At 41.5% G+C, this 12,281-nt stretch overlaps 1 protein-coding gene across 1 annotated transcript in view; it reads right to left on the bottom strand.

The window, feature by feature from the left end:
• The window catches only part of LOC103544518 (solute carrier family 28 member 3), a 62,121-nt gene extending 50,429 nt beyond the window's left edge, over positions 1–11,692 (bottom strand). The window contains exons 1-2 of the mRNA XM_070606958.1: positions 11,619–11,692; positions 11,281–11,551 (exon numbers count right to left, since the gene is read on the bottom strand). Coding sequence (XP_070463059.1) covers positions 11,281–11,551; positions 11,619–11,692 — 345 coding nt within the window. The remainder of the gene's footprint in view (positions 1–11,280; positions 11,552–11,618) is intronic.
• Positions 11,693–12,281: the final 589 nt, after the last annotated feature.

The raw sequence follows: 12,281 nt of genomic DNA, 5'->3' as shown, positions 1-12,281 counted from the left end.
TTGGTATCAGGAGGGCATCTCTCTTGGGAGACTCATGGTAGAAAAAGATAGAATCTAATCTCCCTCTTCTCCTTTCCTTTTCCTGTGACCATTGGATGCCTGAATGCTTCCCCCAGTTTTGGTAAAGGCAACGGTGGTGGCTGACAGCCTCAAACCTCAGTCCTTGCTCTAATCATGACTGATCATCTGATGCATTCCAGCCTGGGGTACTTTCACTTCCCTGAAACCAGAGATGTGGCCAACACCATTCATCACTTGATCATACACATACTCCCTTATGACATGCATGACTTTGCTGTTTAAATATAAGGTTGTTGGTGACATGAGCAGGAATGGGGAAATAGAGACCTCTAAAACTCCTCTCCTTCATCAAAGCACCAAGAACAGTGGTAAAATTGTCAAAATATCTTTTTCAGAACTCTGGAAATTAAGCAGTATTGCAATAATCCTGAGAGTGTTATTTGTTTCCAATAAAACAATTGAATCTGAGAATAGCAAGCTTTGTGGCATCCTAATTCCCTAGTCCTTTTCCCCTCTCCTCAGACTCATGCTAGCCTTGAAAAACAACAACTCTGCAATCCCAACGAAAACGAGCAGCCTAACAACCTATGGAGTGGGCAAAATGAGGTTTGCATTCTCTCAAAGTCCAAGGCACAGATAACTGCCATTATTTGACCTGTCTTTCAGGTCCTTAGAAAATCTCACTCTCAAATCTTGTCTTTATTTAATGTGACTCAGATGTCATGCAGTACTATTTTCCAGGGGGCAATTGTTTAGCATAGGCAGCTGCCTGAGGTTGTGATAACAGTTGGAGAAAACAAGCTAGGCAAAAATTTAAAGGAAAAGCTGGGGAATGAGATAACCATAGGGGCTTTGAAAAGCTTTGACATTCCTGGGAGTCTAGAAGCCCAAGCATGTGCCAGGGTTGTGTTCACGATGGGAAAGATCTGACAAGGACCAAAGCTCTCTCTCTGGCTGATCTTGAGACTCAACAGAAGCAGGAGTTAAAGGTGAACATAGAGCTGTAAACTTCCTGCTTGAACACTGAAGGCAAGGCCCCAGCGTGCACACAGAGCCCTCAGCAAAGACTCGGAGACTTATTGGTTCCAGGCATTTGAAAATTTATGGGTAATCCTTAGCTGATCATTTAGCTAACTGAGCAGAGACTTTAGTGGCCACACATGACAAAATATACAGACTACATAGAATTAGTTCAGTTAAGTAACTAAACAGACAGTGACAACAATAGCAGCAGCAGCAAATCTTGGGGAAGAAAGAAGATACTTGTTTTCCAGCGTTGCCGCATTATTTAAAATGTCCAATTTTCAACAAAAAATTGTCATATATGCAAAGAAATGCAAAAGAATGGTCCATACATTGAAAAAAAGCAGTCAAAACTAACTGTCCATGAGGAAGCCTAGATGTTGGGTTTATTAGACCACACTTTTGAATCAACTGTCTTAAATATGTTCAAAAAGCTAAAGGATACCACATACAAAGAACCAAAGGAAAGCATGAGAATAATAATGTCTTATCACAAAGAGAATACAAACAAACAGATTCAGAGCCTGAGAGACCTATGTGACATCAATATATGCAGAGTGGCAGTCTCAGAAGGAGGAGAAAGAAAGAGGAAGAAGAATATTTAAAGAAATAATGTTTGACAACTCCCCAGTTAATGAACGAAAAGCATCAAGAAGCTTACTAAGTTCCAAGTAGGATAAACTCAAAGAGATCCATACCTAAACACATCATAATCAAACTGTTGAAAGCCAAAGACAAAGAGATAATCTCGAAAGCAGCAAAAGAGAGGAAACTCACATACAAGCAATCCTCAAAGAGATTAGCTGATTTCTTATCAGAAACCATGGAGACCAGAAGGCAATGAGATGACATAGATGGAAAAAAAAAGACTGTCAATCAAGAATTTTATATTTAGCAAAACTAAACTTTAAAAATTATAAGATATTACAAGATACACAAAAACAGACTTCACTCCTAACAAATCTTCCCTACAAGAAATACTAAAATTGCCCTTTAGGCTCTAATGAAAGAACACCATACAGTAACTGAAATCCACATTAAGAAATAAAGAACACCAGTAAATGCAACTACACAGGTAAATACAATCTATTTTTATTTATAACCTCTTTCTTTGATCTGATTTAAAGTACAATTGCCTAAAGCAATAATTATAAAACTATGTTGATGGGCTTATAATGTACAAAGATGTAATTTGTAATTTGTATGACAATAGCATAAATGAGGGGGAGGGAATGGAGCTATACTGTTTTTGTATATTACTGAAATTAAGTTGGGATTAGTCCTAACTAGATATTTATAAACTGTGATGTTAATTTTAATCCCTAGGACACCCTCCAAGAAAATATCTTAAAAAATATATACTAAGGGAAACAACAGAAGAATTAAACTGGTATATTAGACAATATCTATTTAACACCAAAGAAGGAAGCAATGGAGGAATTGAAGGGAAAAAAGACATGAGATATATAAAAAACAAATTGCAAAATAGCAGATGTAAATTCTACCTTATCAGTGATTACATTAAGTAAAATGGATTGAAGCTTTCAATTAAAAGCCAGAGATCAGCAGAACGGATAAAAAACACAATCCAACTACAGTTGTGTATAATTTAATGATGTGGATACATTCTGAGAAATGTGTTGGGCAATTTCATCATTTGTGCAAACATCATAGAATGTACTTACACAAACCTAGATGATATAACCTACCATACACCTAGGTTATATGGTACTAAGCTTATGAGACCACTATTGTTTATGTGGTCCCTCACTGACTGAAGCGTCGTTATGTGGTGTATGATTGTATATGCTGTCTACAAGAGACACACTTTAGATTGAATGTCCTGAATAGATTGAAAGAAAAGAATAGGAAAAATACCTCATGCAAATAATAATCAAGGAGAGTTTGAGTGGCTATAATATCAGACAAAATAACTTTAAGACAAAAATTGTTACCAGAGACAAAGTGACTTTTATAATGGTCAATTCATCAAAAAGGTCTAATATTATAAACATATTTTCACCTAAAAACAGCTTCAAAATACATGAAGCAAAAACTGACAGAATTCAATACTCTACTCAATTCAATATTCAATGGAGACTTCAGTACGCCACTTTCAATAAGGATAGAACAACCAGAGATGATCAGTAAGGCAGCAGAGGAATTGGACAAGGCTACGCACCAACCAGGCCCAACAGACACATACAGAACACTCCACCAGCAGCAGTGTGATACACGTTCTCCTCAAGTGCACATGGCACGTTCTCAGGCTAGACCATATATTAGGCCAAAACAAGTATCAATAAATTTTAAAAGATTGAAATCACACAAAGTATCTTCTTCAACTACAATGGAATGAAACTAGAAACGAATAACAGAAGAAAACTTGGGAAATTTATAAAATATGTGAAAATTGAAAAAACATATTCCTAAATAATCAATAGATTAAGGAAAAAATCAAAAGAGAAATTAAGAAATAATTTGATAAGAATGGAAGTAAAAACATAAAATACCAACATTTATGGAATGAAGCTAAAGCAGCACTTAGAGACAAATTTATAGCTGTAATTGCTTATATTATTAAAGGAGAAAGATCTTAAATCATAACCTAACCTTCCACTGTAAAAAAACTAGAAAAACAGCAAACTAAACTGAAGCTAGAAGAAGAAAGGAAATAATAAAAATTAGAGTAGAGATGAATTAAATAGAGACTAGAAAAACAGTGGAGAAAATCAATGAAACAAAAAATTGGTTCTTGGAAAGAACAAAATTGACAAATCTTTAGTTGGACTGACAAAGAAAAAAAGAGAAAAAAGACAACTAAAATTGGGAATGAAAATGGAGCCATTATGACCAACCTTACAAAAATAAAGACATTAAGAAAATACTATGAACAACTGTATGCCAACAAATTAGATAACCTAGATGACATGGGTATCTTCCTAGAAATGTACAAATTACCTAAACTGACTCAAGAAGAAATAGAAATCTCAGACTTATAACAAAGGAGATTGAATTAGTAACAATAAACCTCCCAACAAAGAAAATTCCAGACAAAAGACCAAGGGAAAGAAAAGACAAATTACTAAAATCAGGAATGAAAGAGGTCATATTATTACTGATCTCACAGAAACAAATCTCAGGATCTTACTTGACGTCTAACCTTGTGACTGAGTGATCAAGTCCTTGAACGACGCAGATCATCGGATTTTGTGTGTTGTGTCCTCCAAAACCAAAAGCGTGAATCTTTCCTGATCCATCCAGTACCATAGTCTTGAGCCAGCTGTGGCTACTAAGTACCTGGAATGTGATCAGTGCAAGTGAGGCCCTGAATGCTAGTTTTATTTAATTTCAACAAATTTAAATTTAAAAATGGACACTAGGTTCATTTATTGGAAAACATTTAAGTAACTTTGAAACTTGGGTATGAACTGACTTTTTCAATTATAAACTTTAAGAAATCCAAATACAAATCAAATACGTCTGATAAAAATTTAGCATTAAAATTGGCATGTACTCTAAGTGTAAAACACACTAGATTTTAAAGACAGTATGAAGAATGCAAAATATCTCATTAATAATTTTTATAGCGATTACGTGTTGTAATGATATCCTCAATATATTATGTTAAATAAAATATATTGTTAAAATTACTAACACCTGTTTCATTTTATATTTTTAGTGGACTTATAGAAAAATTTTAAATTAATTTGGATGTGCTATATTTCTATTAGACAGTCCTGCCTTAGCCCTCAGCAAATATCTATGTTTATCCACATTAGTAGTGATTTCCTGTTTTCCTATCAATGCCTTAACCACTGATTAGTAAGTGGTTCCTCTTTTTTAAAGGGAACCATTTCAGGAATGATTGAATGAGGGAAAAAATGAAATCCCAGGCCGTCCTCGTGGCATAGTGGTTAAGTTCAGTGTATTCCACTTTGGCGGCCTGGGTTTGCTGGTTCAGATCCCGGTCGTGGACCTGCACCACTTGTCAGCTGTGGGGTGACCCACATATGAATTGGAGAAAGATTGGCACGGTTGTTGGCCCAGGGCTAATCTTCTTCAAGCAAAAAAAGAGGAAGATTGGCAATAGATGTTAGCTCAGGATTAATCTTCCTCACAAGAAAAAGAAAAAAGAAAAGAAAGTCCTAAATCCTTCCCCTCTGAGATGTAGTGGAAGTGACACAGGTTACAGTCATTTGGGCTGTTTCCCCCTAGAAATAAGAAAGTCTAAGTGTCATCATACAGATTTGGGGAAAGAGTAGAAAATGTATTTTTTTAAACCTCTTTCACAAAAGCAAATTATTGTCATGTGTTTTCTACGTTTTAATTCACTTGTGGGTAAGAAAAAGCATCTCGATAGCTCCAGCGAAGCTGGTCCTGACCATGTGAAAACCTACTCAATAACCCGAGTGTGAGTCATGTTGGCTTCCTGACTAGTGTGTTGGAGAAACAATTCTCTTCTTCTTTACTTTGCATAATTACTTCCAACCTCAGAACTTTTATCTTCAAAGTATCTGGGTTAGAAGTCTGCATCAATGTTCTACACCTACATAACCCCCCAAATTTTGACCTACATTCAACGAACTCTCCCAACCTGACTGGCTTCCTAGGCAATTCACGCAGTGGGTCAGCCTTCCTCTGTGTGTGCAGAGGTAGAGTCATTTCCTGTCTACTCCCATCTCAAGACTTTCATAAGTGGGTCCCACCCAACTGCCTTCAGATTAAGCACAGGCTCTGTGCCTCTGAGGGCCACCTGTGGCAAGAGCAATGCAAACTCACGGGCAGGAGGGAACTTGAATTGGGATTCTAAGGGACATCCTTTAGTAAAAATGTTCTTTCAAAATTGCCTGAATTTTTACCCTTAGAAATTCTGAGCTTGATCAGACCTCTCCTTTGGTCAACTTTCATCTCTCCCTCTTCTCTGAATCCTTTCCCCTCCTCCTTTGAGTTTGGAAAAATCTTTCAATTGCCCTATTCTAAAAAGACTTACCCCAAATATGGACATTTGACAATTGTGGTATTGGTCGAGTGGGGAAAGATGGTTTTTAGAACAAGTGATGCTGAAATAATCGGATGTCCATGTAGAAAAAGAAAAACCTTCAAATCTATCTTAAACTACATAAAAATCAATTTCATGAGGGGCTGGAGGGCTTAAGGTAGAGGGAAAGAACAAGCTTTCAGAAACTATGAGAGGGTGTCTCTATGATCTTGCAGTGTGGGAAAAGATTTCATAAGCAGCATGTGTAAAACAGAAACAACTGAGAAATGGGACCACAACATAATTAACTTTTGTTCATCAAGATATTAGAGAGTGAAAGACAGCTTCAGAGTGGTAGAAGCCATTTGTAAACCATTAAACTGAGAAAGGGTTGTATTCCGAACAAAGAACTCTTTTAAATCAACAAGAAAAAGACAAAATCCAGTAGAAAAAATGGGCAGGAGACATGAACAGGTATTTCATAGAGTGAGCATCTAATGGCCAACAATTAAATTAAAATTAAAATCAAACCTCAATGATGCACTAGTCTACACCTACAAGAATGACTGAGATTAAAAAGCCAGATAAATATTGGTGAGGCTATGGAGTAACAGGAACTCACACTGCTGATGGGAGTGTAAATTGGTAAAACCACTTAGTCATTACTTCTAAAGTCGAAAATATATGCGCATTCCCAATGACCCAGCAATTCCACTCCTAAGTATGACTGTAGACTGAATTCGTTACATGTGCACCAGGAGACACGTAAAGAGTGTCTGTTCACAGCTGTGTTGTTGGTAGAAGCTCCCCCAAAGCTGCAAACTTGACCAACCAAATGTCCACTAACAGTGAAATAGATAAATTGTGTAATATTTAAGGAAAATGCTGTGTATCAACGAAAGCGGAGGAACTGTAGTGACATGCAACGCCGGGCTGAGTCTCAGAAACACAAAGCTGAGCAAAGGAACCAGATGCACAAAGATTCATCTGGCCTAATTCCATATAAATATTTCACGATAAGCAAAGAATTTTTCTTGTAAGTTTCTACTTAGATAAAGTTCAAAACAGGCAAAGGTGGTGCTTGAGGATTCACAGCTGGAAGCAAAGGTGTGAAGCAAGCAGGGATTCACCACAAAGTGGGGCGGGTGCTGCCCTGGGGGAGGGAGGCAGTGGGGACAGACTGTGCAGGGTTGGGGCGTCCTCCGAGCTACGGGATGACAGTGTCCTGTTTCTTGACCTGGGTGGCACTTTATAATAAGTTGTATATTTGGTTTTATGTGGTTTTCTGTATGTTATGTTTCACAAGAAAAACATTAAAATAAAAATAAAACAGCCCCCTGCCTACATTCCTGATCTTGCCTGCCCGAGCCCGTCTCTCTTCCCCCTTCTCCTCTCTGCCAGAGGAGAGTCCTTTCTGCCCTCATTTTCCCCAGTCTCTTAACTCTTGCTCATAACACGAACACCCCCCTCCTTCCCCACACCCCGGGGTCACCAGTCACCTCCTAGTTGACAAATCAGATGAACTTGCCTCATTCTGTGGGCTCCTCGGTTCCACGGAGGAGGCTTTGCTGTTGACCCTGTAGTTAGTTCTCCGGACCCTTCCCTCTCCCGGTTCTGCTCCTCTTTCTCTCCCTGTGGTCTCTCTGCTTCATCCTCTGACTTTTCTCACCTTCCTGCCCCTTAAACACTGGTGCTTCCTGGCTTTCCCTCCCCGTGGTCTCATCCACACCCTCGGCCCGTCTCTGTGCTAACAGCTCCCAGATGGATGACGTCCCTCCCAGGCTCCAGATGCAGATATGCATAAGCTTCCTGTTTCATCTCCACCTTTATCTAGATGCTCAGAATCACCTTAGTTTCGACCAACAGGCCTCAAAATGAACTCATTCTCTTCCTTGCTCCAGCCCAATTTGTGGATTTCCTATCTAAATAAGGGGAATCATGGGGCTGCCCAGTGGCACAGTGGTTAAGTTCGCAGTTCCACTTCAGTGGCCCGTGGTTTGCCGGTTCGGATGCCGGGTGCGGACATGGCACCGCTTGACATGCCATGCTGTGGTAGGTGTCTCACATATAAAGTAGAGGAAGATGGGCATGGATGTTAGCTCAGGGCCAGTCTTCCTCAGCGAAAAGAGGAGGATTGGCAGCAGTTAGCGCAGGGCTAATCTTCCTCTAAATAAATAAATAAATAAATAAATAAGGGGAATCACTTCCAAGCTGATGTCTCAAGCTGGAAATGTTCTTATCACCCTCTTTAACCTGCCCCAGCACCAAGAGCTACCATTACCATGTTCACACCATGCACTAGGAACTTGCTATGGTCTGAATATTCCTGTGCCCCCAAAATGCCTATTTGAAAATCTAATGCCCACGTGATGGTATTAGGAGGTGGGGCCTTTGGGAGGTGATGGCCAACAGGGTGGAGCCCTCATCAATGGTATTAGTACCCTTATTAAAAAGACCGCCGCAGTGCTTCCTTGTCCCTTCTGCGATGTCAGGTCACAGTGAGAAGATGGTTGTCTATGAGGAAGTGGGTCCCACCAGACACCGAATGTGCCGGCACCATGATCTTGGGCGTCCCAGCCTCTAGAACTGTGGGAAATCAGTTTCCAAATATGAGCCACCCAGTCTGTCGTGCTTGGTTACAGCAGCCCAAATGAACTACGGCAGCGCTCTTTTATTTTAGCAGATATTACTTGCTTTTTTTTTCTTAACATATGTTAACTCATTTAATTCTCTCAACCCCAAGATGGGATATTATTCTCCTCCTTACTGAGGAGAAAAGAGAAATATTCATAAGCAGAGCAGCTCTTCCTCCCTCACCCTGACTCCTGCTGATCCCACGTCGAGGGGGCCTCTCAGCAGTGTTAGTACTTCCACCCAGCGTCCGTTTCCACCGCCTCTAACCCAGTTCAGATTAGACCAGCTTCCTAACAGGTGTCCCAACCACACCCAATTCTCTTTCCATTTATGTCCACCTTCAGTGGAGCTGGTAGAGTACTCAATAATAATCTCGGATAGGGTAGATTTTGATGGATTCCTTCTCAAATGCCTTAGCACACAGGGGGCCATGTGATCTGGTGCCAGTCTACCCCTTTTCCCTGCTCCCCAGTGCCACCTCCACGTCTTCTCCATCCTGGACACATGCTCTTTTAGGCCCCTGGGCCTGTGCAGACAGTTCTCTGCTTGAATGCTCTGCTGACATCCTTCCTCTTCAGCTGGGAAATTCCTGGCCCTCCTCTAAGTCCTAACAGGTGGCCTCTCTCCCTCTGTGACACCGTCACAGGCTCCCCAGCTGGCCCAGCTCCACCCACATAATTATTTACCATGTACTGGGTACCAACCTCCCGCATCATTTTGTTTTCATTTTGTTTTACATCACATTATATTACAATTGCTTATTTATTTCTTCCTGTCCTGCTCCTGGAGGGCAAGAATACTGTATTATTCCTCCTTGAATTGGAGTCTCTTCCCAGAGGTGGCCTTATCTGGGGAGCAGTTAATGATTCTGCTGAGTAAATACACGTCTCTGGAAATGCTTGTTGAAAAGCAAGCATTGGAAGAAATAACCTGGCCGCCGCTCCTTGGCGTTGGTGTGTGGACTCTGCTGGCTCTGACGTGCCCTGCTCTGCACCCCGAGGCCTGGAGATGCTCTGCTTTGTTAGAAGAGAGTGAGGGATAGAAAGCAGGGCCACGGTTGGTAGGTGCGTGTCCTCCTCACTGACTCTGAGCAGCCAGGCGCTGGTGACAGGGCGCCTTCTCCACTGCAGATGCCTTCATCTTACTGCCCTGTTCAATCTGATTCTTTATCCCGTCCCATCCTTCCCACTCTCTTGAATCATAACAGGCCCTCCGCTTCGTGCATTTTTCTCATTTAACCCTTATGAAGGGGATCAGGACATGCCACACCCAAATATGCCACTTTGGCATAAGAATTATTTTGAGCTGAAGGCAGTTGAGAAAAAGAAGACACAGAAAGCTCTGTGTTCTTCCTCTATCTGCCTAAAAACAGGGCACAAATTTCTCCCATACCAGAAAGAGGCGAAAAACCCTTATCACCAGAGACAGAGATGATGCCAAGATCAGACTGCATAAACAAACCTCACTAACAAACCTTACCTTCCATTAGTTTTCCCCAAATATTTCCTAGTCACTTTCCCACAGTTTATTTGCTCTAAAAGCCCAACCGCCCTTTCCTTTGTCTAGTCGCTTCTCCACAATTTATCATCTTTTGTTAATGGTATATAAGGCCTGTGTCTTACTGCTTCTTTGGGCTTTTAGCTTTTTTTCTGTGAAGTCCCATCCAGGTAAAATTAGAAATATTAATACAATTTGTACGTTTTTCTCCTGTTAACATATCATATGTCATTTTAATTCAAGACCCCACGCACTGAATCTAAGAGGGTAAAAGAAAAATTGTTCCTTCTATATGCTAATAACCTGTGGGATGAGCATCACTGGGACCATTGTGCAGACAACTGAACTGAGGTTCAAAGAAGTCATAATAACTCATGGGTAGAAGACTCAGGACTCGTGTCAAAGCCCCTTTACCTTCCTTTTGTCTTTCTTTGCTAGTGCCTAAAAGTTTATTTTATCTGGTTAGTGACCTGACTCCCAAGGCGTTGCTGACATCTGCTCATGCGGGCTCCCATGTTGAGTGTCAGCTCAGGAAAGGAAGCACACCCAGGAACAGCCCTGAAAAATCCCAGCCCAGACCCAGTCGGAACAGCCAGTGTTTCCTGGTGTCAGCACTCCTTCTGGAGCCCTGTGGCACCAGCCCTCGCCCAAGTAGCGTTAGTCACTCAGCGACTTTTGGTTGAAGATGTGAGACTGGTTTGCACAACCCAGCTGCACAGGTGCAGGCACACAGGCCACCATCTGACAAGGCTCCGGGGCCTGGTTTAAGAGACGGTCCCTGAGGGTCTGGATCCCCCGATCCTTTCCCACTGGTTCTTAGGGAAAATGTCTGCAGGTGAATACCTTATCCCGGGGGGAGCCCGTGAGCCCGAAACAAAAGAAGGGGAAGACAATCTTGTTTCTAAATGACAGGGCAAGTCAGGGATCAAAACAGCTTCCATTAAAAGAGACTTTTCAGGTTTGTCAACCCAAGAAGAACAAATAATAGGCTTAAAGAGTGTCACTAAAACCTTATTGTGTTCCAACAGCCCCACTGCTTTAGTTAAGGAACTTGACAAGGAGGCAAGGAAAGAGCATGATTCCCACTTGCTTGGTCTTAAACATGAGGTGAAACTCCTGCTCACCTGGTAGCCAGGGTTGCTGCAGCCCTGCGCTCCGAGGGTTGTCGTGTTCTCCAGCTCCACGGCCTCTGTGCTGCTCGTGGATTTGTCTGGGCGCTGAAATCTTTTCAGACGTCTGGTCTGGAGGTGTCCTGCACCTGCGAAAATGAACACAGCCTCTGCTGGTGTCAGAATGCCACCTGCTGCTGGGGAAGCTGGGCGCTGCTTCAGTTCGGAACTTCGACAATAATCCCCTGGTCTGGGCGGGGTGGGAGTGGTGGGGACAGGGTGGAGCCTTCCAGTTCAGGTCCACCCACCTCCTTGAGCTTTCTCATTGTCCCCAGTTGCCTGCCCATGCTTACTTCAGGCAGAAATTCTTGTACCGCACAAAACAGAAAAGGACGCTTTCTCTACAGTCAGGAGTGAAACAGTCCATTTCCTGTGGGTGGTGTTGGAGCCTAGGAGTTGGGGTGGGGGGTGGCCGGGAAGGTCAGGGCCGGCTGCCACCAAGCGACCACCTTCCGTGCTAGGTATGTGCTCCGTGCTTTAGATATGGTGGTCGTGGTTCATCTTCAGAACAAGGAAAACTGAGGCGTGGGAACGTCAACAATTTGCTCAGGCCCATTTGGCTAACAAAGGGACAATGAGAAGTCAAATTCAGGTCTGGTGGGTTCCAAAGCCTTTTTACTACATCCCTGTCTGCAAACCAGATCCCTTTTAACAATTGAACTTCTAGAATTGCAAATATGTGGCAGAGAAGTGAGGGGTGACCAAGTGCTCACTTAATAAAAGGCTTCTTTGCTTTATGAAATTAGTAGCTGTAGAGTTCTTCAAGATAGCAATTTCCCCAGTAAGTTTCAAATGAACTGTTATGTGTCTATTAATTATTATAATTGGGTGACCTGTGTGGAAATGTGGAAAATACTTAAGATGGTGAAAAACCAGAATAGATTGAATACTGCATATAGTGGACAAAAGAATGGAAGAAAATATCAAATTTACTAGTGGTTATTTCTGGGTTGTGG

The sequence above is a fragment of the Equus przewalskii genome, unplaced genomic scaffold (assembly GCF_037783145.1).
Source record: "Equus przewalskii isolate Varuska unplaced genomic scaffold, EquPr2 contig_R1908, whole genome shotgun sequence".
NCBI classification, from domain to species: Eukaryota; Metazoa; Chordata; class Mammalia; order Perissodactyla; family Equidae; genus Equus; species Equus przewalskii.
The sequence above is the reverse complement of the archived record's forward strand: the minus strand, read 5'-3'. Positions and strand labels throughout refer to the sequence as shown.